The 27,856-nt window shown below is 35.5% G+C and overlaps 2 protein-coding genes across 2 annotated transcripts in view; both read left to right on the top strand.

The window, feature by feature from the left end:
- Window positions 1-8,127, top strand: part of LOC107713336 (integrin alpha-2) — a 10,176-nt gene extending 2,049 nt beyond the window's left edge. The window contains exons 6-21 of the mRNA XM_016518817.1: window positions 649-779; window positions 861-1,024; window positions 1,121-1,269; window positions 1,393-1,503; window positions 1,587-1,669; window positions 3,533-3,674; window positions 3,765-3,851; window positions 4,758-4,834; window positions 4,924-5,007; window positions 5,767-5,869; window positions 5,982-6,092; window positions 6,254-6,364; window positions 6,936-7,049; window positions 7,147-7,236; window positions 7,677-7,793; window positions 7,888-8,127. Of these exons, the coding sequence (XP_016374303.1) occupies window positions 649-779; window positions 861-1,024; window positions 1,121-1,269; window positions 1,393-1,503; window positions 1,587-1,669; window positions 3,533-3,674; window positions 3,765-3,851; window positions 4,758-4,834; window positions 4,924-5,007; window positions 5,767-5,869; window positions 5,982-6,092; window positions 6,254-6,364; window positions 6,936-7,049; window positions 7,147-7,236; window positions 7,677-7,793; window positions 7,888-7,974 (1,761 nt within the window). The 3' untranslated portion in view covers window positions 7,975-8,127. The remainder of the gene's footprint in view (window positions 1-648; window positions 780-860; window positions 1,025-1,120; window positions 1,270-1,392; window positions 1,504-1,586; window positions 1,670-3,532; window positions 3,675-3,764; window positions 3,852-4,757; window positions 4,835-4,923; window positions 5,008-5,766; window positions 5,870-5,981; window positions 6,093-6,253; window positions 6,365-6,935; window positions 7,050-7,146; window positions 7,237-7,676; window positions 7,794-7,887) is intronic.
- Window positions 8,128-9,495: 1,368 nt separating this feature from the next.
- Window positions 9,496-27,856, top strand: part of LOC107713338 (integrin alpha-2-like) — a 27,309-nt gene continuing 8,948 nt past the window's right edge. The window contains exons 1-13 of the mRNA XM_016518819.1: window positions 9,496-9,591; window positions 15,590-15,716; window positions 22,376-22,485; window positions 22,640-22,734; window positions 22,979-23,093; window positions 23,208-23,335; window positions 23,429-23,577; window positions 24,947-25,097; window positions 25,198-25,363; window positions 25,507-25,586; window positions 25,675-25,813; window positions 26,324-26,469; window positions 26,560-26,703. Coding sequence (XP_016374305.1) covers window positions 9,504-9,591; window positions 15,590-15,716; window positions 22,376-22,485; window positions 22,640-22,734; window positions 22,979-23,093; window positions 23,208-23,335; window positions 23,429-23,577; window positions 24,947-25,097; window positions 25,198-25,363; window positions 25,507-25,586; window positions 25,675-25,813; window positions 26,324-26,469; window positions 26,560-26,703 — 1,638 coding nt within the window. The 5' untranslated portion in view covers window positions 9,496-9,503. The remainder of the gene's footprint in view (window positions 9,592-15,589; window positions 15,717-22,375; window positions 22,486-22,639; window positions 22,735-22,978; window positions 23,094-23,207; window positions 23,336-23,428; window positions 23,578-24,946; window positions 25,098-25,197; window positions 25,364-25,506; window positions 25,587-25,674; window positions 25,814-26,323; window positions 26,470-26,559; window positions 26,704-27,856) is intronic.

Here is a 27,856-nt window from a genome sequence, read left to right as displayed (position 1 = left end):
CACATATAGAGTACACAAAAAATATTATATATATATATATATATATATATATATATATATATAGTTTTTATTTTTATATTTTTTAGTTTTAGTTTAATTTAAGTTAAAGTATCATTTTTATCTGCAGTATTAGTTATTTTAGTACATCAGGTTAAATTAAAAGAAAATGAGAAATGTTTGACTTGGCAACTATCTGAAACAAAATAAATGATATTTTGCTTATTAATATTTGAAAAACATTTGTCCACTAAATGAAAGACGGTGCGAGTTACATGCAGAAAAAAAGCATAAAATGATATCAGGGAGAGGTCTTTTAAAATTTCTTTTTAAAACTTCACTTTTATGACAAGGCAAGGTTATCTCAGGTTGTAAAATGTCATGTGGTGCAACTCCACAAAAATATGAAATAATTAATTATTAATTTACGAATTATTTGTTTAAAAAAGAGTCATTAAATAATAGCTTTTCTTGAAAATGGTGTAAATGTTTTTCAAAACATACTGTATATGAATACAAAGAGTACATTTGTAAGAGCTAAGATATATTAACATTTCCTCTTTTTTCCGTATTTTTCAATCATAGAATCTTGTTTCTCATTGATCTTCATACTAAACAAGTCTTGTTTTTCTGTCTTGTTATTTTCTGCAGAAAATACTTGGATCCAAACTGGACCCGGTGCTTCGGTTCTTTGGACGCTCTTTAGATAGTCAAGGCGATATGAACGATGACTCGATCCCTGATATTTCAGTCGGAGCGGCTGGGAAGGCAGTGCAGCTCTGGTGAGGATCTCGGTCTAGTTGTTTAAGATCTATAAAATCATACTGAAACTGTGATGTTTCATACAGTATTTGTGATCTCAGGTCAAGGGGAGTTGCAGCTGTCACAGCGACGGTCTCCTTCAGCCCTGAGAAGATCAGCATTCTGAGTAAACCTTGCATGTTTGGAGGAAGGATGGTGTCGTGTGTTGCTGCCAAAGTCTGTTTCAGGTCAAAATTTAGACCCACAGTATCAGTGGGTAAAGTAGGTAAGGCCATCTCTCATGTGTTTTGTATCTCATATACAGTATGCTGATTTCTCCAAAAATCTCCATGGAAGTGAATGGAAATGCACTTTTCTTCAGATATCAAGTACAGCTTGACGCTTGACGCTGACCTGCAGTCATCTAGAGCCACTTCAAGAGCCCAGTTTGACAACTCAGAGCGTCTTATCCAGAAATCTTTCAGCGTCTCTGACAAAGAAAGCTGTGTAGATCATAATGTCTATGTGCAGGTGAGTTTTAGCCATTTGCCACAGAAGCCTGCTCAGAATAACAATACTCACTGTACTTCAGCTTTATTTCATTTCAAAGTGCTTGAACGATCATTTCACATCATTGGTTTTACTGTTTAATAGGAGACTCCTGATTTTGTTAGTCCAGTTGCTTTGCGAGTCGACATCAGTCCACAGAATCCAGACACCGGCCCTGCCCTGGATGCATTTCAGCCCAAAGCGTGGGAATTTTTTGTAAGATTCTCTCTGAATTTACTTAAGAGCATCAGTCCAACATGAATTGTTTCAAAGATTTTAAACTGTCAAAATTTGCTCAGATCCCTTTTGTAAAGGACTGTGGCTCTGATGACAAATGTTCTTGTGACCTGAAGCTGACTGTGAAACCTGTTAATGTATCTAGGTAACCTTACACACACACACAAACACACACACACACACACACACACACACACACACACACACACACACACAGTGACATTTCTCATCAATAACACTTAAACAGCACGGGCTTTACACCATTCAACACGAACACGTAAAGGATGTGAACAAACTCACACAAAAGGGATGTTTGTTTTATTGTCTCATACTGTATGTGTGGTAGGGCTGCACGATTAATCGATGCATTCACGTGTTGGGGAACTGAGCGTGTGCGATTTACCTGCGTCTGTCCTTCTTCAGGTCAAGTCATATATTAGTGAAAAAATATCAGTTGTCAGAAGAAGAAAACAATATAGTTGTCGTAGTATCTTTCAACGTTTTCGGGGATTTCCCGTGCCAGCATTGAATCAGTGCCATAGATCAGAATAAAAATGTCCCATGTCATCCACAATATTCACGTCTTTCTTTCTTCAGTCGCAAAGAAATGAAGGTTTTGAGGAAAACATTCCAGGATTTTTCTCCATATAATGGACTTCAATGGTGGCTGAAACAGGCTAAAGGTCCAAAATGCAGTTTCAGTGCAGCTTCAAAGAGCTCTACACGATCCCAGCTGAGGAATAAGGGTCTTTTATCTAGCGAAACGATCGGTCATTTTCTTAAAAAAATTAAAATTAAATAATTTTTAACCACAAAAGTCATAAGACCACAGGCGTTTAGAGCAGTGAATCTTTTAGTTGGCAGTGAATTGATTTGATCAATAATTCATTGGTTTTCTTTTTTTGATTTGATTCAGTAACTTTTCAAAATGCTTGTTTTATATATATTTATATATATATTAGGCAATAAAAAGAAGAATGACGAACTACTTCAGGTGTTTATTGCACCAAAAGTGACTGGAAAGGAATATCATTCATTGCATACATTTCCTAAACTATAACTATTAAAAATCATTTTCAATAATTGAATTAAAGTTGAAAAAAATTAGGAATATTAGTTAAAAGCGTAAACCTAAAAAAGTAACAGAAAATTTGAATTGTTGCCTTGGCAACTAACTAAAGTTAAAGTTGAAGTACTAAAATTACTGAAAGAAAATTGTAATTAAAATAAATTTATATATTATATATATTATATATAAAAAATAAAATAAAAAATTGAATAAAAATATCAAATCCTCATAACAAAACTTAAAGTATATATATTATATATAAAAAATAAAATAAAAAATAAAAAAATTGAATAAAAATATCAAATCCTCATAACAAAATTACTCAAACTTAAAGTAAAACTAAAATGAAAACTGGAAATATAAAAATAACAGCTAATTAAAAATATTTATAAATGCTATGTTAGTATATAAATAATACTAAAATGTCATAAAAGCTGTCTGTTTAACTTTGTATGAGGGTCAGACCAAAATTTTAAGTCATATTTTATTCAATTATCTCCTTACAATATTTTCTGTAAATGTAAAATAAAATAAAAATATTTAAAAATAAAAACTAAATTTAATCATTTTAAAACAAAAAATAAATCTAAATAAAATGTACTAAAGAAAGATATTTGAAACATATAACATTATTTGTAATATGCATGTCAAGTGACATTAAGTGACATCAGCGAACTGTGAACATGCAAATGTGTTGTTAAATGATTAAAATTAAGTTAAAATATCAGAGGGAGCTTCAAGTAAAAAGTCAAATAGGTTATGCTGAAAAAAGTTTGTGAATCTCTGCCTTAGTAGAGAATGACAGAATGTTTGTTAGTGTGAACTGTCCCTTTAAGAGTTAACTAAAAATAACCAACTACTACCAGCAGGGCAAGGTGTATTATGTTATTAAAGAACCAGAATTCTGAAATGTAAACAAGATGTTGTTGTGTTTTACAGCTCATCTGCTCTTCTAGTCAGACCTGACAGAAGAAGACTGTCTTTCACCGTGACAGTAACGAACATGAAGGAAAATGCGTACAATACAAGAGTGTCTGCTAACTTCTCCAGTAACCTGTTCTACGCCTCTTTTACACCACATGTACGGCCACCATTTCCTGTTCTGCCATAAATCTGCTCTGGTTTGTGTACGAGAAATTGTATTTGTGAATCGTCCTGCTCATGTGTGCAGGGAGACAACACTGAGGTGAAATGCAGTTCAAAAACAGGCTCACCCGACTGCCAAGTTGGATACCCGACCCTGACGCTTGACCAGACGGTAAGAGAAAAGTGTCTGTGTGTACCTGGTGTTCCCTACGTTATGAGGACCAAATGTCCCCCACAAGTATAGCAACACCAGTCAATTTTGACCTTGTGGAGACATTTTTTGGTCCCCATGAGGAAAACAGCATATGAATCATACAGAATGAAGTGTTTTGAAAATGTAAAAATGCAGAAAGTTTTGTGTGAGGGGCAGAGATTGTAAGGGGATAGAAAATACAGTTTGTACAGTAGAAAAACCATTACACTTATGTAGAGTCCCCATAATGATAGGAATACCTGTGTGTGTGTGTGTGTGTGTCACCCACCTGTGCCCATGGCATCTGTCTGTGAGGAAACCCCTGTGAATGGATCCCCTGTGACTGGAGTTTAGTTTAAGAAAGGTTTGTTTCATTTGTAACTTTTAATAAACTTTGACACAATTTCTGCTTTGTAAGCAAACCCTTGCAAAAATTGACCTTGATAATCATAGTTTCCATCAAAATACCTTTGTTATTGTACTGTAAAATGATAGAATTTTATTCAAACAGGCTTTCAGTATCTTTGTCACTCTTTCTGCAGAAACTACGTTTACCATGGTACATTTTTATAAGGGCAGCTTACCTGGATGGTTAGTCCACCTGATGAGGCAGATGTTTTCAAACGTAATTTACCTGGTAAGTCTGTCTGAACCATGCTACTATGTGTCTCTGAGGCATCTGAAAGTTTGACAAGAACATTTGAAGTGGCAAAATAAAAATCATAGAGTTTGTTACTTCAGATCATTATTGCATATATATTTATACCCATATTTACTTAACATACCTTTATATTATCTGTGACTTGCTCAATCGGATTTATTAAGTGTGTGTGTGTGTGTGTGTGTGTGTGTGTTTTCTTTAATAATTTCATTTTGTCTCATCAGGTAACATTTGTGATCAACTTTGACTTCAACCTGAATCAACTAGAGAAACAGGCTGCTGTGAACTTTGAAGTGCAGAGGTAAAAATACTGTTTTTAACACATTTCTGTTCTAACTTTTGAGCATCTGTTTGGTTTGACTGTAAATAACCCTACACAACTTTTTCCAGTGACAGTGAGGAGGAAGTGACATCTGATAACAAGGTCTCTCTCTCCATCCCAGTCCAGTACGACGCCGAAATCATCCTCACAAGGTCAGAGGTCAAACTAATGCTCTGATAACCTTCATCTGCTCTAATGTGGTCATTTGAAATAATTTAGTTTTTTATGATTTTGAACTTCAACAATACAGCAAAAACAGTAACATGTTGAAATATTATTACGATTTAAAATAACATCTTGCATCTGTGATGCAAAGCTGAATTTTCAGCATCATTACTCCAGTCTTCAGTGTCACATGTTCCTTCAGAAATCATTCTAATATGCTGATTTGCTATTCAATTATTATAGTGTATTATTGATGCTCAATTATTAATAATGGTTCTTATTATTATCAATGTTGAAAACTGTTTTTACTGCTTAATACTTTTTGAATTGTAGTGTCATGATTTCCACAAAAATATTAAGCAGCAACTGTTTTCAACGTTGATAATAATAAGAAATGTATGATAATGCAAAATGCAAAAAAAAATAAACATAAAAAAATCAATTATTCCAAACTTTAGTCCACTGTATATTAACGTTTGACCTCTATCTAAAAATTCAAACAAAAACTACTTGAACTGAGTACTTGAATTGCAAAAAAAAAAAAAAAAATACATTGGCAACACCAACCACATAGTAATGTGATAAAAACATTCAGAACACCTTAGCAACTGTATCAAAAAGCCCTGGCAACCACCAACAACACACTAGCAGCATGGTGAATTTTTGCACAGATGAGCACCACTAACAGTTTTTGTCATGTAAAAACTGTTGTTGCATTTATTATTTATTTTTTTATTTTTTTCAAGAGACATAAACTTGGATTTTTGCGGCATTGGTCCTGAGGATCAAGTCAAACATACAGTCTCAGGTTTCGATGACATCGGCCCAGAATTCAACATAACATTACGAGTGAGTCCAAAAAAAAATGCGTATTTAACATTAAACTAATATGTCTTGAGTTCCCTCTAGCGTTAGCAATGTTGAACAATGCAATACTTATTTGAAGCATGTCTTTCTGCAGGTTTCAACTGGAACTTTCCCAATCAATCAGGCTAGTCTGACCGTCTCACTGCCCACCAGATCCAAAGCTGGAAATCCTTTACTATATGTGACTTCAGTCAAAACGGCACCTGTAAGTATAATGCTCTATTAAAATGTATTGCAACATGTTAATTATTCTAAACTTTCTATACGAATAAAGTATTTCACTGCACATGTATTTATAAAATTGTGCTGTAAATACCAGACTGGGATGAAAAACCAGGACATTTCATCTCTGTTTCTGCTGAGTAGGTTGCAAATGTGCAGTGTGACAGCAGCCATCTGATTGACCCACTGAAGATCAGAGAGGAAACACACACTGCCAGCTTCACTAAAGAGAGCTTTAGAGGGACAACAGAACTGGTCAGTATGCATGTGTGTTTATATTAAATTATACATGCTGTAATATGCACATTTTAGATGTTTTTGTTTTAAAGAAAATAATACTCTTATTCAGCAGGGATGCATTACATTGATCAAAAATGACATTAAAACTTTATAATGTTACTAAAGGTCTCAATTTCAAAGAAATACAATAATACTGAACTTTCTATTCATCAAAGAATCCTGAAAAAAGTAACAGGGTTTCCTACAAATATGAAGCAGCACAACTGTTTTCAATATTGATAATAGTAAGAAATGTTTCTTGAGCAGCAAATCAGCATATTAGAATGATTTCATGTGACACTGAAGACTGGAGTAATGATGCTGAAAATTCAGCTTTGATCACAGGAATAAATTATGTTTTGCAATATATTACAACCGTTCTTTTACATTTTAATAATATTTCATAATATTACTGTTTTTACTGTATTTTTGATCAAATAAATGCAGCCTTGGTGAGCAGAAGAGTCTTTCCAAAAGACTTTCTTTTATTTTTAATCCTACCGAAAGCTTTTGAACTGCAGTGTAACAAACATTTGTTCATTTCCAGAATTGTAATGCAGCAAAATGTGAAACCATGACTTGTGTCCTCAACGATCTGGAGATGAAGACCAACTACTTTGTAAACATCACCACAAGGCTCTGGAATGGCACATTTGTCTTTGTGAGTGTCTCTTGAACTGTTTTATCTCCATCTACCATTTCTGATATCTGTCGTGAGCAGACGCTTTATTCCACGCTCCATGTTTATTTCCTTCTAGGCTGATTTTCAGACAGTTTTAGTGGCTGGAAGCGCCGAGATACAAACATCTCAGCCTGATCTCATAGTCGTCACACACAGACAACAACAGGTCAGTTCATCCCCCTGTCTTTCAGTGGTGTTTAAGATATGCTCAACCCTGCTGAAGAGACCATAGCTTGGCTTAGAGTGATTTTCAGTGCTTGTCAACATAGTGGTTGACCAACATAGCCATACTAATGGGGAAGTTGGCTTGACCAGTAAGCTTGTTTTAAGCACTTTTGTTATGTTTTCCCATATTTAAAAAAATCTAAACATTCTTAAAATAACAAATAGTTACATGTCTTGAATTAAGTTTACGTATATAACACCACACTGTCAAATAGTTTTCCTTTAAAAAATAAAAAATAAATTAAAGAAATAAAGATATCAAATGAAATACAACCGATATTTAAGGACAATATTTTAGCTTTCACATATGTACAGTACTGTCTGTGTGTGTGTGTGTGTGTGTTGATATGCTTTATCTAATCTTTCCTGACTCTGCTGCAGATAAAAATTACAGTGAGTAAAGAAAGAGCGATTGGAGATATTCCTATTAGTATTATCATAGGAAGTGTCATCGGCGGCCTCCTCCTTTTGGCTGTAGCTATGCTGATCCTATGGAAGGTATGTGCTCTTTGTTTTAGCATGAACTGCAACTACTAATACACTGTAATTCTGACAAAGAAAAATGCTTAATACAATACTGATATCCCACCAGGTTGGCTTCTTCAAGAGACCGCCGTTGCCACAGGGAAATCAACAGGACCCGGCAGAACAAGAGGGTCTGTGTGAGAATCCAGCATGAACGGGCCATACACGCTCACCTCTGTGACTACATGCGAATAATGTTACCTCGAATTGTACCGATTAATAACTGATATTCAGCTGACAGCCATTCGGGTCCTGCAGGAGGTCTGGGTTGTGATAATATTACTGTATTTTAAAGCATCTCACGATTGTTGACTCTCTCCATGAGACTTGTTGCACTTGTTGCTCGTTTGGTGCTCAGTCGTACTTGGGCTTACTCAAAAGAATGAACGAATGAGTTGGTACATGCATGAGAGCCAGGATGTGTCTTCTTAAAGACAGAGGGGGATGCGGTGAATTTCTAAAGCTTATGCCTCTGTCATTTCCTGCTTCCTTCTCGTTCTGACTTGCTTCAGTTTCGACATGGTTCTCAGTTAAAGCATAACAAATAATTCTGTAAAAACATTATTTGAAGTTTGTCCTTTGCAAGTCATTAACGTCCTGCTGTTTTAGATTCAGATTACTATTAGTGAAGTGTCTCTGAGACGTTTACCTCGCTCATGCACAAACCCCCAGTATGATGACACGCACACTCCTCTATGTGAAATACTTATGATGAATGACTCTTACTGTTGTGATTGTACAAGCCCTGAGGGCAGATTAAATTATGCTCTTTAAACCTTGTTTTTGTTGGCCAGTTTTCTGAATTGTCCTCTTCTTTGTGGCTATTCTGAAATACTAAACATATCTTAAAGAGATTAATGGGCATTTGTTCATGTTTACCAAAGCACTTATTGTTCAGCATGAATTTTAGAAAGATTTTAGACAATTAAGTCTCAGCTAAAATGTCAAAATGTCATTAGATTTTACTCTTAAACAACAACTTTTAAAACAACCTTTGTTTGCTGTTTTATTTATTTGCCAATATTGAACATTAAATAATTAAGCATAAATAAAAATGGATGGATGGATGGATGGATGGATGGATGGATAGATAGATAGATAGATAGATAGATAGATAGATAGATAGAATAAGGGTAAAATAATAAAATAAATACAAACTTTCTTCTTCAAAAAATCTCTGCTGTCTTCAGTACAGCCTTACTCAAGTCAGTAAAACAATAAAGTTAGGGTTTTATTAGTAAACTTTCATTAGGAATGTTAAATTTGGTCAAAAATATAAGAAACGTTGTACAGTAGAGATGTCGCTCACCTCTATAGCAGTTTACCCAACTTTTCTTATATTTTTGACCACATCCTAACAATATTAATTCGTTTTTTGTAGCTAATGCCGAGGTAATGTAAGTTCATAATATTAATTATACCTTTTTACACTTTCAACTTTTAATTTTTAATCTCCATAAGATAACTTTTAGCACTATTTTACCTGTTGTTGATCTGTCGTATCGAGCAATTTAATTTAGTAAAGCCATACCTGTGCGCCAATAAATGTGGCAAAAGCTTATTGATTTTCATCATATTCTGTTGCCTCGCGATGGCTAGGCGATCTGAGGTGTGCGAGCAAACAGCCCTCCTCCTCCTCCTCCTCCAGCGCGGCTCAGATGTGTCACATTCACACTGGACTGGATGCAGATACGCTGGAGAGCTTGTGCTGATGCTGGACGACACCGTGGACTTAAAATGAATATTCGGCAGGTACTCCTCGCTGTTCTGTGTAAGTACTTATGCAAACATGCAGGTTTATTTGTATTAGCCTACAATATAGTCATACTGTAAAATTGAATGACAACAGCGCTGAACTTACAGTTGAACTGTTAGGCGATGTAAATAAGTCCAAACAAGCTCGGTGCATTTGAAAAAGTAGCCTGCTTTGGTGATGAATGGGTTTAGTGTGTGTAAAGTTTATTAGCAGTTTTAGTCTTTTTGTTTCCTTTAAATGGGTCAGTGAAGAACATTCTTGCGGTTCACTGTGTAATGAGCATTTAAACTATGCAGTTTCACACAGTTTGATAGGCTATTTTATCAAATGTAGTTTGGTGTTAGCATGTTTTGCAGTTTGACAAACAAAAGGGTTATTGGGTGACATTTCTATTTTAAAAAAGTAATTTTTATTATTTTTTATTTTGAAGTACATTTCTGTTCGATTTTAACATTTTGCTTATGCTGTAGCTATGCCCAGGTAACAGGGGTGACCGTTTTAATTGATTTGGCCGTTACTAACTGAAGGATCTAAGGATCCTCAAATGCAAGCTAGGGTGACCATATTTTAGTTTTAGCTTCGCCTAACAGTATACATAGCAAGTTTTTTTTTGTTTTGTTTGTTTGCTTATTTTGTTTTTATAATAAATAAAAAGAAAACAAGTAGAAAGAATAGAAAAGGAATAGGGAATGCTAGTGTTAGATTTTTCATTTTTAAATAAAAATAAAACAAGTCAATAGAACAGAAAAAGAATAGATAATGCAAGTGTTAGAAGGTCATTATTTATAATAAATAAAAAGAAAATAAGTAGAAAGAATAGAGAAAGAATAGAGAATGCTAGTGTTAGAGGCTCTTCTTTCTTTATAAAGTAATGCGCTGAAATTCAAGGTTTATGGGATGTTGTAGTGAAGCAGTTTGGTATAACACTACTTGTTGGATTTGTGTTCATGAGACGAAGTTTGAGCATTGAAACATACAGTACGCTACTAAGACTATTCAATAAACTCTTCTCCTTTTTATCATCATCACTTCGTCTCCTGCTTCTGCTCTTCTCTGGCTTTGCTCAGTCAGCTTCTTAGCTGATAGAAGACTGTTAATAGAGTTTTGGGTACCAGACAAACACTGGTTTTGGGAATCAGACCAGACTTGCTGTTAACGGATTTTGGGTATTAGATAATTTTGCTGACTAGTTGTTCTGTTACCAAACAAAACAGATATTTTCTGACAGGAGCTGGCGTCCGGGGCTGAATCTGATATTTCTGGCGTGGAGGCATGATCTAACATAACCCTGTGCTCCAGGTCTGGAAAGTACTAAATGCTTATTAGAAAGAACATGTAATGCATTATTCAGTTTTTTACTGTACAAAATCAAGGTAACAGATTTGGCTATTTAAGACCATCCCTTACATTAGCAACACAATTCTTGAATATTTTGTTTGACTGACATTTGCATTCAATTTCATTTTCAAATTTGTAAAATGGAAGTACATGAATCAGAACTGAAACTGTGCAGTTGATTTTAGTTCCCATCATGCTTTGCACAGAACTGAATCAAGAGTGTTGTTGAAATTGGGTGTTACTATGAGTTTTGAGTAAAGGGAAAGCGCTGTTAGTGTTTAAAGTTGTTATATTTGACATTTAAAAGCTTCCACTTCCATTTGTGTGGTTTCCATCATGTTTAAGATTAGCTCTTGTGGTCAGCGTGTCAGTTGATGTCTGTAGACTGTGATGTATGATATGATAGATGCTGCATTCATTGAGCAGTAGCTGTGCTAATGTCAGTGCTAGTAAGTTTTTGCATGCTGAATGAAGTACGGAAACGTATGCTGGGCTAACTATTAATTTGAAATGAAATGGGTAGAGTCAGAAAAAAAGGTACAAAAGCTGTCACTGGGGTGGTACTTTTTTCCTGAGAGTGATGAACTGGATCTAGGGCCTCTGCTCACTGGACACTGGCCCCTCCTCCCCATCAGACAAACGTGCAACACACACAGCAAGCAAAAGCTCTACACCTCAACACAGTGGTAACCACAAACCATCTCTGGTATATATCCAACATAGCTGCACATTAAACACTAATGGTACTTTCCATTTAATCAAAATCACAAATACGGTTTAAGTTCAGATAAATGTATTCAATTTTAATCGCTTTAAGTTAGACCAACAAAACATTTTTATGAATGCTGTTTGTACACTACTTACTCATAATTAATAAAAGTATTAACAATGGGTGGAATTGATGAAATATAATTGAGCTGATATAACTAAAAACATTGACTGAGGGTCAATGTACTAAAAACTTTTATAAGGGTTTTCGCGTACAGATGATAACGTCGTCAAAATGATCCCCGTTCACACGGCTCCACGAAAACAATTTAAAACACTGTATTATTCATGCCAGGCCAGTAGATGGCGATGTCACTTATAAAGAAACACCACATGGCTGCGCACATACACATACCTATACACTGAACACGTAACACGCATGCGCATAAGATCACCATTTCACAAATTTGCGTTTTTTACACTGAGATGACACTGATACACTGATAAAGTATCAGTTTAAAAACCTTGCACTTTGAAACCCGTTTTCAAAAGTTGACATTTTCAGGCCCTCAAAACGCTATTGTCGTGTAAATGAATACAACATAAAAGTCGTGTCATAAAAAGTTTGCAAGTCTAAAATAAAAAAAATTAAAATGTAAATTAAAATTTATTCAATGTACTGACAAATACAACAAAACATAATATGAAGAAAAAAGAGGAGGCTTTCATTTTAACTGAAAAGTTTGTATGATTCTGTATGATTATTTTTTTAAATATAATTTATTGTAAAAAGGGAGAGGTATGACTGTAAGGGTTGAGAAAACTTGGGGACAAAATGTCAAGTGTTTTTAATAAAATATTATGTTCACAAAAATCTAAAAAAATATATATTTCAGTGTTTTTTTAATGTAAAAAAAGGATGTAAGCACCAATGTAAACTAATGATCTCAAGAAGAACAAACAACTCTGACTCCAAACTCTGATTGAATAAAGTTGCTTACACTTACACCATTTTGGAACATTCAGTTTGAAGAGTGTGGCAACCACAAGCTGCCTGTAGTTAGTGAACTATATTACTTAAAGAATTATTATTTATTCACATTATTATTAGTAGTTAATGTGTCTTTACCCACACAATGGTCAAAACATCATGGTTAAATGGTGTAGGATGCTTGGCAAAAGTGTTGTAGTTGTTGTCTGTTCTGAATGGTGTCAAAGATCAGTGTCTAAACTGGCTTACTGATCATAATGCAGGCACTGGACTGGAAGCACATTCTCTTTCTCTTTAACCCCAGTCTGACCTCTCATTCTTGCGTTTCTGTTCACTTCATGTTCATGACTTAATTCATCCTCTGTCTTGTTTCATGTGTCGGTCAGTGCTGTCTACACTGTTTAAAGGCTGTCTTTGTGTGCTGACTGTGTGTCTGTCTCTTTTATTAACGAATGGAGACCTTATATAGAGGACATTCTATATGTTACTTCATTCATGGTTTTTTTGGATTGTGTTGCTCACATGTTTTTAGCAGATTATCTCATTCTGCCGAGTTTTAGATTAAAATGATAATATGAAGATAAACAGAGAGACTAGATGGCCAAGATAGGAGATGTTTAAAGATGCACGGGGAGCTTTGACTCATCAGAGTGAAGCTCTTCTCAGGCATGTTTCTACATTTTATGAGTCTCTAAATCAACTCGAAGTCAACTGAACACTTCCTTTATATATATATATAAAGTGGAGATCAAAATTAGAGAACAACTTACAATTTCCTAAATTTCAAGGTCACTGCTTAGTCCTATTTGAAGTTGTCCTAACAGGAGTAGAAGGGCAGTTTTTTAAGCATATTTCATAAATGTATTCTGAAGCACAGTATAAAAAACTTAAATGAGATTTTTGAAAAAGAACTCTGATCAAAATTAGAGAACACTTACAGATACCTCCAAGTTATTGGTGTTAATCTGGCACTTGGTGCTAATTTCCTTGATTATATGACAAACCCTATTTAACTGGCAACATTCCTCCCATTTTCATTGAGATTGCAAGATGGCGGGCCGCTCAATGGTGACTGAAACCCTGTGACAGGAGGTTGTCCAGATAAAGGCCAAAGGGATGAAACTTTCAGCCATTGCAAGAGAACTTGGTCATTCCAAATCTGTGATTTTTTTTAATATTGCAGGTTTACAATGACACTAATTCATTCAAGTCCCCCAAAAAGGATGGTCGTCCACGTAAGACAAATGCACGAGAAGACAGGATAATGCAGAGACTCTCAATGGGGAATCGGTTTAACACTGCAGCTGGAATTGCTTACCAGTTCTGTGTGAACAGCGTATGGATCTGTCTCGGCATGTTTAAGAGAAGTCGGACGCGTCATAATGATGCGGTTAAAAAGTGGAGGAGGAAGTGTCATGGTTTGGGAGATGTTTTCAGCAGCAGGAGTTGTGTCTCTTATACAGCTACATGTCAGAGTGAATACAAATGTTTATTAGAACCTCCTTCAGCAACATGCAGTTCCTTCCCTACAAGCATCTCCCAATCAGCCAATTTTCATGCAAGACAATGTTCCCGTCACACTGCAGAACAGGTAAAGCAGTTCCTTGAAGCTAAGAACATTGAAGTAATGAAATGGCCGTCCCAGAGTCCTGATCTAAACCTGATTGAAAATCTCTGGAAAGACCTTGGTGACAAAGTTACGGCTAAGAAACCCACTACAGTTACTGAATTATGGAAGAAACTGGAAGAAGAGAGGACCAAGATTCAATTCAAGTTTATTTGTACAGTGCTTTTCACGATACAAATCATTGCAAAGCAACTTTACAGCAAATTAAGTTTCTACAATATTTAGTGGTAGCTTATCAGTGGTGACTGTCAGTCAATGTACATATGGCAGAAATGTACGGAAAAATCAATTAAAGACATAATCAAACAGACGATGAACACTATTAACAGCAATTATTATATCATGCAATCAAACTTATAGCAAAATGTGGAAGTTCTGTATGTTGTTTCAGGGTTCCTGTCTATAGCTGGACATACTGTTTTTCCATGCAATTCTAAAAACTTCCAAGTTAGTTTTTCTCCATTTGCGCTCAAGACTACGAGTTTTTTTCTTGAGAGAATTGGTATTAGGCCTACTGTTGTACCACGGCGCAGTACGTTTTTCTCTAACCTTTTTCAATTTGATGTATTAATGTATATGACTTCAGTTTTTTCCTTGTTTAACTGAAGAAAGTTCTTGCACATCCAACTGTTAATTTCATCAATGCATTGGCAGAGGGAGTCAATGGGGCTGTAGTCATTTGGCGAAAAGGCTAGGTAAATCTGGGTATCATCAGCATAGCTGTGATACACAATTTGGTTCTTTCTTATTATTTGACTTAGTGGGAGCATATACAGGCTAAACAAGAGCGGTGCAAGAATTGAGCCTTGTGGGACTCCGCATGTCATGGACGTCCACTTAAACTTATGCTCTCCTATACTCACATAATAACTTCTCCCTTCTAAGTATGACCTGAACCATTTGAGTACAATCCCAGAAAGCCCAACCCAGTTTTCCAGTCTTTCTAGAAGTATGTTATGATCGACAGTGTCAAACGCAGCACTGAGATCTAGTAGTACCAGCACTAATATTTTGCCAGAATCAGAATGAAAGCGAATATCATTTATTATCTTAATGAGCGCTGTCTCTGTGCTGTGATGCGGTCAGAAACATCTCTCACGGGATCACATTCATGCTGTGGCTTGTCTACATATCACATACCATTTAAACAACAGAGGATAGGAGCATGTTATGTGGAGAGAGGAGAACAAGGATATAAATATCACTAAGGATATAAATATTATATAAATATACAGACCAGATATTGTTCCGCTTCCTTATTCTTGTTTTGCTGTTAGTGTTGTTGGTATAATATGTGTATGTTGTTATATTTTCTAGGACAAAAGACTGATGATTGCATGTCTCTACAGGTTTCAGCATAAAGCAGGATAACGCTCTGGGTTTTAATGTGGGGACTTCTGGAGCTAAGATCTTCTCAGTATCAGCAGAGCAGTTTGGTTACTCTGTTAAACAGTTCAGCAACAGTCAAGGAAAATGGTAAGATATATAAAATATAACTGAATGTGTGTTTATTCTATTTATTTAAATAAACTATTTTTGTTTTTGAAAGAAGTCTCTTATATTCAGCAAGGCTGCATTTATTTAATCAAAAATACAGATAAATATTAATATTGTGAAATATTATTACAATTTAAAATAACTCTTTTCTATTTGAAAATATATTAAAATGTCATTGGTTCCTGTGATCAAAGCTGAATTTTCAGCATCATTACTCCAGTCTTCAGTGTCACATGATCCTTCAGAAATCATTCTAATATGATGATTTGCTGCTCACTAAACATTTCTTGTTATTGTCAGTGTTGAAAACAGTTGTGCTGCTTCATATTCATATGAAAACTGTGGTACAAAACCATTTAAAAGTTTTGGGTAAAAATAATTTTAAAAATATATATATTTTAATTCAGAAAGGTCACATTAAAGAGGACATAACACACAGTTTCTGCCAATCTCATGTTAATTTTGAATACCTATAGAGTAGTATTGCATCCTTCATATCTCCGAAGAGTCTTTAGTTTTATCAGATTTGTAAAAGACAGATACAGCTTTACGCTTCTCTCCGAAAACAGTCTAGCTCCTAGAGACGTGCCGTGGGCGGAGCTAAAGAGTCATAAGCATGCGTGGCTTTTGCACAGCGATCGTCTGCAAGCTGTGACATCAACATAAATAAAACAAGAACAAAAAATGTTTTATTATATTTTATAATAAAATTAAATTAATAGAATTATAGATTTTTTTTATAAATTTATAAATTGTAAAAAATTATATTTATTTTTAACTTAAATCCTGTTTAGGGCTGCTCTTGCTCTCGCTCTGGTTGATGTGTGAGCGCGCTGGAGAAGTGCCCATACAAGGAATTCCGAGCTTTATGACATCATACAGGGCCATATACTCAAAAAAAAAAACTTTTGGCACAGAGTGTATTTGGCACAGAAATACGCCATCATACGTCCAACTGTTTTTTTGTTTTTTTTGAGACTTTGGCAATGTTTAGCAAGAGAACTCTTTAACAGTGTAAATAATTTAGAATGCATGACATAGCATTAGTGACAGTAAAGACATTTATAATGTTACAAAAGATTTCAAAAGAAAGTTCTCGCACATCCAACTGTTAATTTCATCAATGCATTGGCAGAGGGAGTCAATGGGGCTGTAGTCATTTGGAGATAAGGCTAGGTAAATCTGGGTAACGTCTGCATAGCTGTGATAGGCGATTTGGTTCTTTCTCATTATTTGACTTAGTGGGAGCATATACAGGCTAAACAAGAGCGGTGCAAGGATTGAGCCTTGTGGGACTCCGCATGTCATGGACGTCCACTTAGACTTATGCTCTCCTATACTCACATAATAACCTCTCCCTTCTAAGTATGACCTGAACCATTTGAGTACAATCCCAGAAAGCCCAACCCAGTTTTCCAGTCTTTCTAGAAGTATGTTATGATCGACAGTGTCAAACGCAGCACTGAGATCTAGTAGTACCAGCACTAATATTTTGCCAGAATCAGAATGAAAGCGAATATCATTTATTATCTTAATGAGCGCTGTCTCTGTGCTGTGATGCGGTCAGAAACATCTCTCACGGGATCACATTCATGCTGTGGCTTGTCTACATATCACATACCATTTAAACAACAGAGGATAGGAGCATGTTATGTGGAGAGAGGAGAACAAGGATATAAATATCACTAAGGATATAAATATTATATAAATATACAGACCAGATATTGTTCCGCTTCCTTATTCTTGTTTTGCTGTTAGTGTTGTTGGTATAATATGTGTATGTTGTTATATTTTCTAGGACAAAAGACTGATGATTGCATGTCTCTACAGGTTTCAGCATAAAGCAGGATAACGCTCTGGGTTTTAATGTGGGGACTTCTGGAGCTAAGATCTTCTCAGTATCAGCAGAGCAGTTTGGTTACTCTGTTAAACAGTTCAGCAACAGTCAAGGAAAATGGTAAGATATATAAAATATAACTGAATGTGTGTTTATTCTATTTATTTAAATAAACTATTTTTGTTTTTGAAAGAAGTCTCTTATATTCAGCAAGGCTGCATTTATTTAATCAAAAATACAGATAAATATTAATATTGTGAAATATTATTACAATTTAAAATAACTCTTTTCTATTTGAAAATATATTAAAATGTCATTGGTTCCTGTGATCAAAGCTGAATTTTCAGCATCATTACTCCAGTCTTCAGTGTCACATGATCCTTCAGAAATCATTCTAATATGATGATTTGCTGCTCACTAAACATTTCTTGTTATTGTCAGTGTTGAAAACAGTTGTGCTGCTTCATATTCATATGAAAACTGTGGTACAAAACCATTTAAAAGTTTTGGGTAAAAATAATTTTAAAAATATATATATTTTAATTCAGAAAGGTCACATTAAAGAGGACATAACACACAGTTTCTGCCAATCTCATGTTAATTTTGAATACCTATAGAGTAGTATTGCATCCTTCATATCTCCGAAGAGTCTTTAGTTTTATCAGATTTGTAAAAGACAGATACAGCTTTACGCTTCTCTCCGAAAACAGTCTAGCTCCTAGAGACGTGCCGTGGGCGGAGCTAAAGAGTCATAAGCATGCGTGGCTTTTGCACAGCGATCGTCTGCAAGCTGTGACATCAACATAAATAAAACAAGAACAAAAAATGTTTTATTATATTTTATAATAAAATTAAATTAATAGAATTATAGATTTTTTTTATAAATTTATAAATTGTAAAAAATTATATTTATTTTTAACTTAAATCCTGTTTAGGGCTGCTCTTGCTCTCGCTCTGGTTGATGTGTGAGCGCGCTGGAGAAGTGCCCATACAAGGAATTCCGAGCTTTATGACATCATACAGGGCCATATACTCAAAAAAAAAAACTTTTGGCACAGAGTGTATTTGGCACAGAAATACGCCATCATACGTCCAACTGTTTTTTTGTTTTTTTTGAGACTTTGGCAATGTTTAGCAAGAGAACTCTTTAACAGTGTAAATAATTTAGAATGCATGACATAGCATTAGTGACAGTAAAGACATTTATAATGTTACAAAAGATTTCAAATTTTTTTTAAATGCCATTCTTTTGAACCTTCTATTCATCAAAGAATCCTGAAAAATATTATTATTAATTAAATAAATAAATTATTTTATTAATAAAAATACATTTTCAACATTAATAATAATAAGAACCTTTATTTATATTTGAGCACTAATAATAATTGATAACAAATGTGCATTTATTTATTTATTTCAGAATTGTGGCAATGCTGTTTGTCCTTTTGTTGGATTTAGTCTGAGTTTTATTTGGGAATAATAAGAAACTCATACAGCAACACTATTATAGTTCTAATTCATACAGTTTGCATAAAATTAGATTATGGCAGTCAAAAAATAGGGGGAGCCAGGGGATGGTTGTAACACGGGTCAGTTGTAACACTTCCAATTTCTCCAATCAGGGACAAGTTCACTTATATATAGTTTAGTCCTTATTCCACATGTGATGAAGAAGATCCTTGGGGCAGACACAGCAGATTTCAGAGGGGAAAATCTAATTTTGATATATATACTGTAATTTACAGTATTTTTTTTTTTACTATTTTTGTGATGGCAATGCCTGCTTTGTAGTTAAACTCATCAATCAGTTAAATTATGTTTTTGTGTGTCTGTAAATATTTTTTAATGCAAGTTGTTAGTGCTAATGTTTTGGTTGTTAGCTATAAGGTGAGCTAGTTCATGGCTACCCCTACTCCCAAACACATTTTTCCCAAACAAATATTCTGCAGGATGAACAGTAGTTATAAATATAACTAGAAAAACTAGGATAAATGCCTTTCCCCCAAGTGTTTATTTGATTTTGAATGGGTCACATGACCTGAGCAGCAGGCCTGTGACATGCTGCCCCACGTATGTACAGTATGTATGCATCTCGAAAAAAGATTCGTTCATTTTGCTGAACGAGACTCAAAGGTCCGAGTCGGTAAAATGATCCGAACTTCCCATCACTAATGCATGTATAGTAGCGCACACACTCTGATATGCTGTTTTCCCCCACAGTATCACTCCTTTCAATACACTATACAGCACACACACACTTCCTTTGGCCATTAAATTGGTCCGTATCCGGGAGATCACAAAGTGGCCAAGTTCCTCTAGCATCTATCTGCAGGAAAATGAAGGTCTTCCCCTCATTCCCACATAACAGCTATGCTAACACATGTTCTCAATGCCAGCAATAAGTCACACATTGTAGGTACAATATACAACGTTTCCTCTAAAGCACAAAGAAAAGTTTAATCTACACTTTGCACAACTTTCCTAACATCTGCTAACTCCATAATTACTACACAGAAGGAACGCTGGGTCACTTCATATCATTTGTTGTGCCCATAAAGTATGTTATTGTTCGCTTATGGTCACCCTCACTGTCTAAACAGTATTTCTTAAGAATCTCGCTGTTGTGCACCAGGTCAGATGAGGCATTTCCTGCTCTGGCGTGGGCTGCTTTGGAGGGTGTTGGTGACATCATGTTTGTTAAATGCTCCTGCTTTAGTGAATGGTGCTGGTGTCATCATTCTCACTCTGAGTCCAGCATTAGTTCTGTCTGACCTCCCACAAAACACACATTAGAGACCCCTAACAACCATTTCTATAGACATTCTCTAATTGTCTATTAGACAACGAGTCATTATTACCCACAGTCCTTTTCATTTATTTACTCACATGTACTTACGTCACGTTTTCTAAAATCCCCTGAACTTTCCCTACACAGAATCCCATTACTTTTTTACTCATTAGAAGCACAAATACTATGTTTTTTGTTGTTGTGAGAACAGTATGAAAGAAAAACGATTAATTAAAACTAACCTAACATGATAAGTAGTAGTTAAAGGGATAGTTCACCCAAAAATGAAAAATCTGTCATCATTTACTCACCATCATGTTGTTCCAAACCTGTATGAGTATGAAGAATATGAAGAAGATATTTTGATGAATGTTGGTAGGCTAACCAAACCATACTCTGGCAATCAATGGGAACCGTCAACTGTTTGGTTACACAGTCTTCAAAATAGTGCTGGGCAATATACCGGTTCAAACAATAAACTGGTTTGAATTATGCACATGGTATAAATAATAATAATAATAATAAAAACGGCACACACTAAGCAACACAGACAGCGTCTTGAATTGAGAGGAGATCCCTGTTAACTGCATACACTGTTGACTAATGGTTGGAAAACTTTTAGAACTATTAATAACACAAAACTAATTATTTAACTGGGCAAGTAAACCAAAGTCCCTTTAAGGCAAGTCATTTCACTCGGCGGCTATATATATATATGTATATATATATATATATACACACACACATGGACATTCATGTATGATGGAGATGTGATTGGTAAAGTGTATATTTTGTCATATGCATTTTAATGTTCCCCATTTGAGTGTGTAAATTGATACTGTTCAATAAAAAAAAAAAAAAGAAAGAAAAAAACAATTCACTCGGCGGCCATCTTTGAAACTCCTCTCGGGCATGTAAGTGCAGCTCCTATCTCTCTGAACGGGGAAACATCAAATTCTCCAAAACTGTTCACCAAGCTTACGATTAAATTTCATATTTAAAATCACCAATGAAATCTGACAACAACTGTCTCATAAATGTTGTTTCTTTTGCTCAAATAGCGTTAAAAAAGCTTATCTTTCAGGCTAGAGCAGCCAGTGCGCATGCGCAGTCCTAAGCGCACGTCTCAGAACGCTGACAACCGGGACTTCTAACGGCAGCTGCAGTGACGCGATTACTTTACTGATTAGCGATTGGCTCTTTTATTCCTTCGATAGAGCGGCCATAATGAGCGTTGCATTTTCCCCAAAGACTATAGAATCATAGATATCTATGTATAGAATACCCAAGACGTGTCATTCATATAGTTCATATAGTTTTGAATGAGGAAAAATGCAACGCTCAATATGATGCCATTTGTCCAACTAAACCATTCACTGTTAACAAAAAAATTATTGAACAAATATTTGTCTTTAATTTATGGTAAATATTTACCAAAAACTATTAATATTAACTAAAATAAGTTATTTTATAGTATAATGTTGCAGTATAGTTTTATAAATATAATGTTATGTATTATGTATAATTTAGAATGTTATATTTTTGCTTTTTCATATTAAAGTTTTGATGTTTTGTTTTGTTTTTTTGTCATTTTTGTTATTTTTTAAAATATGTCTTTACAATAGCATACATACACCACTCACATTTGAACCCTATTTGTGCAATGTGCCTGTGTTTAACAGAAGATTGATGTTTTTTTTTCTGTCACAGGATGTGAAATGATTGAGAAATGAATTAGTCTGGGCAGAGCACCTTATCACATGATGGCAACCTAGCAGTGATATTCTGTGTAATTTATTGGGTGTGTTTAGATTATATAATGCATGCCCAGTGTACCTACACACACAGAATCTCAGATATGCTTTCAAATACACACCCTACAGACACTGGTCATTAAACCCTGTTTTTGCAATCCTGTCATGTAGAATATCCTTAATAACTGCTCTGTGCTCAGCAGCCTCACCTGTACTTCAGGATAATAGCATTGAAGTAACACCTCTCACTGCTCCTCAGGCTCCTCGTGGGTTCACCATGGAAAGGATACCCTCAGAATCGGAAGGGAGAAATCTATAAGTGTGAGATTAACAACCCTGGAGCCAGCTGTCAGTCACTTAACCTTCAGAGTAAGCAGACGTTTCCCATCATTCCCAGTTTCATCATCATAAGGCAGTATCATACTGTGCAGTTCAGAAGCAAATTCTTGGATTGTAATGAGAACTCTTCAAGAGCTATTAAGTAGTAAAACTGTAGATGTCACTGTGTCTAATGTGCTCTCAGATTCTGTCAATGTGCCAACCATCTCCAACAGCAACAACATCAACATGAGTCTAGGTCTCACTCTGATTCCAACAACCAAAAACGGCGGGTTTATGGTGAGGCTGTTGTTTTCTGTTAAGTCGCCTTTCTAATTCGTAATCATTGGTAATTCTAACATTATACAATTTTTTCTCTGCTGTTTTGGCACCTGCACCAAGGAAGTTCCCTGTATGTCTGTAAATGATTAATACGTTCTACTATTTTTGAAAAGTAAAGTTCTTCTGCATGCGTTTTGGATGGTTTATGTAGGATGTCATGTGCTCAGTTTTCAGATTATGTTGCGTTATGTTTGTGTTTCAGACGTGTGGTCCTCTGTGGGCTCAGCTCTGCGGAACTCAGTACTTTTACCCAGGAGTCTGTGCTGACGTGAGCCCACAGTTTACGCTTCAGTCGGCCTTCTCTCCTGCCGTTCAAAGTATGAACGCACTTCTGTGTTCGCTCTATGAACGTTTACTGTTCACGTTAACCTCTATTGTGAATCTCCAGCAAAATGTTAGCATTTGTGTCATTCTGTTCCACTCCCACACAGCTTGTGGCAGTCTAACGGACATCGCCATAGTTTTGGATGGATCCAACAGTATATACCCATGGGAACCAATCGTCGCTTTCCTCAAGAAACTGCTGGAAAATTTAGATATTGGACCTCAAAGCACTCAGGCAAGTCAGACAGCTTGTGTGCCATTTTAGCAGTTTTTATTTGATAGTTTTTATAATTTTTAGTTTATATATTTCTGATTTCATTTATAACAGGTGACCGTGATGCAGTATGCTGTTGACACCTCGTTCGAGTTCTACCTGAATTCCCATCGGACAAAAGAGTCCATGATTAAAGCAGCATTAAATATTCAGCAGAAACAAGGATTAGAGACTAATACTTTCAAAGCCATTGATTTTGCCAGGTATGCATGATTTTTTCTGAACAATGTGGTAGAAATTCCCTCACGCACCTGACTTATGATACCTGTTGGGGTCTCGACGTATCCCCAAAGCATCTCTGGTGACACTCATAAATTTATACTCTTGGCGCATCTCTGGTGTCGCATATAGAGTCAGATGACGTCTCGTCCCTTTTGAACACTATCACTTGGGACTAAGATGTAAGTGTTCCACTACACCTGCTGCGCAGCAGTAACCAGACAGACTCCAGACAATGCCTTTGAATATGCTTTAATCACGGCCGGGAGAACCTCATACCAATCACAGAGAATCCTCACAACAAAACCAATACAACTGTTTATATAGCATAGGTGCATGGCAAAGATGACATGATTCATTACATCATTTTTCTCTAATATAATTGGTTCTTCTTATGTGCAGATCAACACACCTCGCCTCTGTTACTGGCAAAGCTCATTTGGTTTTTTGATTACTTCAGGTTGTTACGCAAGTGTAACTCATGGGTTGTTATGGTTATATTTAATGGGTTGTTAATGGACCGTCATCTTGTCGTCTTGTCCATATGCATTCGTTATTGCAACACATCAACTAAAGTATTGGTACATTTTGTTCTCAAAAGCATACAAATTGTAGGCCTGCAAGGAAAAGGAAAGTTAGTTATGATTAATTTAAAACTTCCTTCACAACAACTTCACTTGAGGGAATTACAGAAATACAGTACAGAAAGATGCCTCCTTTAACAGCATATGAATATATATTTCTTCAAATATGGGCACTTTAAGGAGATAAATAAACTATCCTTAAACACACTTTTCACATTTAAATTGTATGTCAAACATTGGATATACATACAGTACATTACAGGAGAATTCTGTCATTTTTGTGATTATTATTTTAGGTAGTTATTCATATTTTACAACTTGGAATTGGAATAATTAGAGTGTGATTAGGTGACACACAATAAAAAATATTATGCTTGCAAGTGATATTTTCCTCGGTTTTTCTTTTTTGCTTCACATACAGTATCGCTTTTATCTCATATTCAGTATCTCAAGCAAAAAATAAAAGTATACATAAAAGCCATTTGAAAAGTAGCAAAAATAAATAATGAAGGCATGATAAAAAGTTTACCAGTTTTATTGCGTTTATTTATTTATTTTAAATTCTTCATACAAAAAAAAGTTGATATATATGCAAAAACACTACACTCTAAAAAATGCTGGGTTAAATATAACCCAGCATTTTTTAGAGTGTATAATTGTATTTTTGAAGTCGTTCTTACACTTTAGTTTAACACAGTTTTTACACTAAACGCTTTCTTTTCATTCTGTGGTTTTGTGTGCATGTCTGTCGGATGATTGGCTCTCATAGAAAGAATGCATTCCTAGTCAAAAATGGAGGTCGTCCTGGGGCCACTAAAGTGATGGTGGTGGTAACTGATGGAGAGTCACATGATGCAAATCTGAGGAACACAGTTATCCCAGCCTGTGAGAGCCAACATATCACTCGCTTTGGTATTGCGGTTAGTGAAAAGAAGATCGTGCAGTCATGAAATCATATATGGGTCTTACTATTCAGTATATTTGAATATTGTGAAGAGATGGAATTTTTGCATGTTTTAGGTGCTTGGATATTACATAAGGAATGACATTGACACAAGCAAACTCATCGCTGAGATTAAGTCAATAGCCAGCAATCCAACCGAGAAATACTTTTTCAACGTGTCTGAGGAAGCGGCGCTTATAGAGATCGTCGGGACTCTTGGAGATCGAATCTTCAGCATTGAAGGTCCATGATTATGTTGATTTCACTGTATGTTGCATATGAATGAAAGCCTGTGTAGCGAACAGGTTTCTTTACGAACATATATCACTGTATGTCAATGACAGTTTTCTTAGATTTTTTACTCATGTCTTGTTTTGCCTTTTTAGGTGTTGGAAAAGGTACTGGGGATAATTTCAAAATGGAAATGTCCCAAGTGGGGTTCAGCGCACACCAGACCAGAAATAAGGTGCTGCCTCTATATGTCTGTGTGTTTCCATTAATGCGTTTTTAAGACATTTTTCCTCCTGGTATTTTACATTGAGTCTTGGTTTTAGGATCTGATCTTACTGGGGGCAGCTGGAGCATATAATTGGATCGGGACTGTCGTGCACCAAACTGCTGAGAAATCAGATGTTTTGCCCAAATCTGCTTTTGAGAAATTCTTGGATGACAGAAACCACAGTTCATTACTTGGTCAGTATTGTACCATCAGTATAGTTAGTTTTGTTGCATCTAATGAACTAAGAACAATCAATATGCTTTATACAGTGGGTATAGAAAAGAATCACCCCCTTTAAAATAATCACATTTTGTTGCTTTGCAGCCTGAAATGAAGACGGACACAGTTTTTGTTTTATCCAGCTGTATTTGCTCATATCCAAGTGAAAGATGTAACAGCAACATGTCAGAAAAAAAATTAAAAAACAGAATCACTGAGTTCACCCCCTCCTAAAAATGACTTGTAAATCAGGTGTAGCTAATCACCTTCTCAATGACACACAAAGCCATTTGACTTTCAACTGTGATCAAGGAAACAAAATGTGATTTATTTTAAAGGGGGGTGATGCTTTTCTATACCCACTGTATTCAAGATACCATGTGTGAGTCTTCAGTAGATGCTTAAGTCGACATTTTAATGGGAAACAAACTGTGTATAAATAAATTTGTTTCTCAGTTTGATTATTTCCCCTGTCATGTGTTCAGGATACTCTGTCACGTCTGTGATCGACGGCTCGTCTGAGTTTTATGTGGCCGGTGCTCCTCGTGCCGTTCATAGAGGACAGGTCATAGTTTACAGTATCAACAGCCAGAATCAGCCCGTCATCATAGATTCACAGAGAGGAGATCAGGTAAACTCGCCTCTCTGTGACCTGTAATGAGCTTTAGTTTCATTAGACAGTGAAGTCCTGTCATAGACCATTGTGTTCTGTGGTTTGCAGATCGGCTCTTATTTTGGCAGCGTTCTCTGTCCTGTTGATGTGGACGCTGACGGTGTGACGGATCTGCTGCTGGTCGGAGCTCCGATGTACATGAGCGAGGAAAAATCTGAAACCGGAAGAGTCCACCTCTTCACCATTACCAAGGTCCTTTTCTTATTTTTCTGTCATTTCGTTTTTGTCTGTTGCCCTCCTTTTCCTCCTGTAGTTAGCTACACTACAACCTACTAATGAAGAGAAGGCTGTAGAAGAGATTTATTTACACTAAATACCACCAAATTCAGTGTGGGGTATGGGGTTGGTCCAATAATTTAATGTTTTTGAAAGAAGTCTCTTATGCACACTAAGGCTGCAGTTATTTGATCAAAAATACAGCAATACTGTGCAATATTATTACAATTTAAAGTTTTAAAATAACTGTTCAAATGAATATACAGTATTTTAAAATGTAATTTATTTCTGTGAGTTAAAGCTGAATTTTCAGCATCATTACTCCAGTCTTCAGTCAGAAATCATTCTAGTATGCTGATTTGCTTATTAATATCAATGTTGAAAACAGTTTTGCTGCTTAATGTTTTTGTGGAAACCAAGATATTTCTTTTTTCAGGATTCCTTAATGCATAGAAAGTTCAAAAGAACAGCATTTATTTGAAATAGAAATCTTTTGTAACATTAAAAATGTCTTTACTCTCACTTTTGATCAATTTAATGTGTCCTTGCTGCATACAATTCAAAAGAAATTAACTTCTTTTAAAAACATCTTACTGACCCCAGGCTTTTGAATGATAGTGTATATAATTAGTATTATTTTAAAGAATGATTGCAATAAATATTAGAATATTATTTTGTATATCACACCATAAAGAAAACGTAAGAAAATGCCACATAAGTGTCCATACAGATACTCAAATTATTATTTTTTAATTATCAATTATTTTTAACTGGTTAATTTAAAATAAACTAAATGAACCAATTCACTAAAATGGCCTCTATGAAAGTGCATGTAGCATACGGTAAAGCTGTGCTTGCGATATAAAAAATGTAGATGATACAAATATATAGTTCAGTCATGAAACTCTAGATGGCGCATTCTGACGGGGTGTTAACGTAGCGATGATATTCAGAGAGTTAAACGACTTGGCACAAGCTGATTGGTTCATGCTGCATATGCAGCCAATGAGCTTACTGCCTTGCATTTATATGGCTGGCTAGAATTCACTTGAGATTCCTGCAGCGCGCTTTCAGAGTTCTCTGAAACCCTCCACCTTCCCCAGCTCCACCTGTATAGATCTGCTACGGG

Source organism: Sinocyclocheilus rhinocerous, unplaced genomic scaffold, assembly GCF_001515625.1.
Source record: "Sinocyclocheilus rhinocerous isolate Xijiao unplaced genomic scaffold, SAMN03320098_v1.1 scaffold688, whole genome shotgun sequence".
In the NCBI taxonomy this organism is placed as follows: Eukaryota; Metazoa; Chordata; class Actinopteri; order Cypriniformes; family Cyprinidae; genus Sinocyclocheilus; species Sinocyclocheilus rhinocerous.
This window is presented reverse-complemented; position numbering and strand designations above follow the sequence as displayed.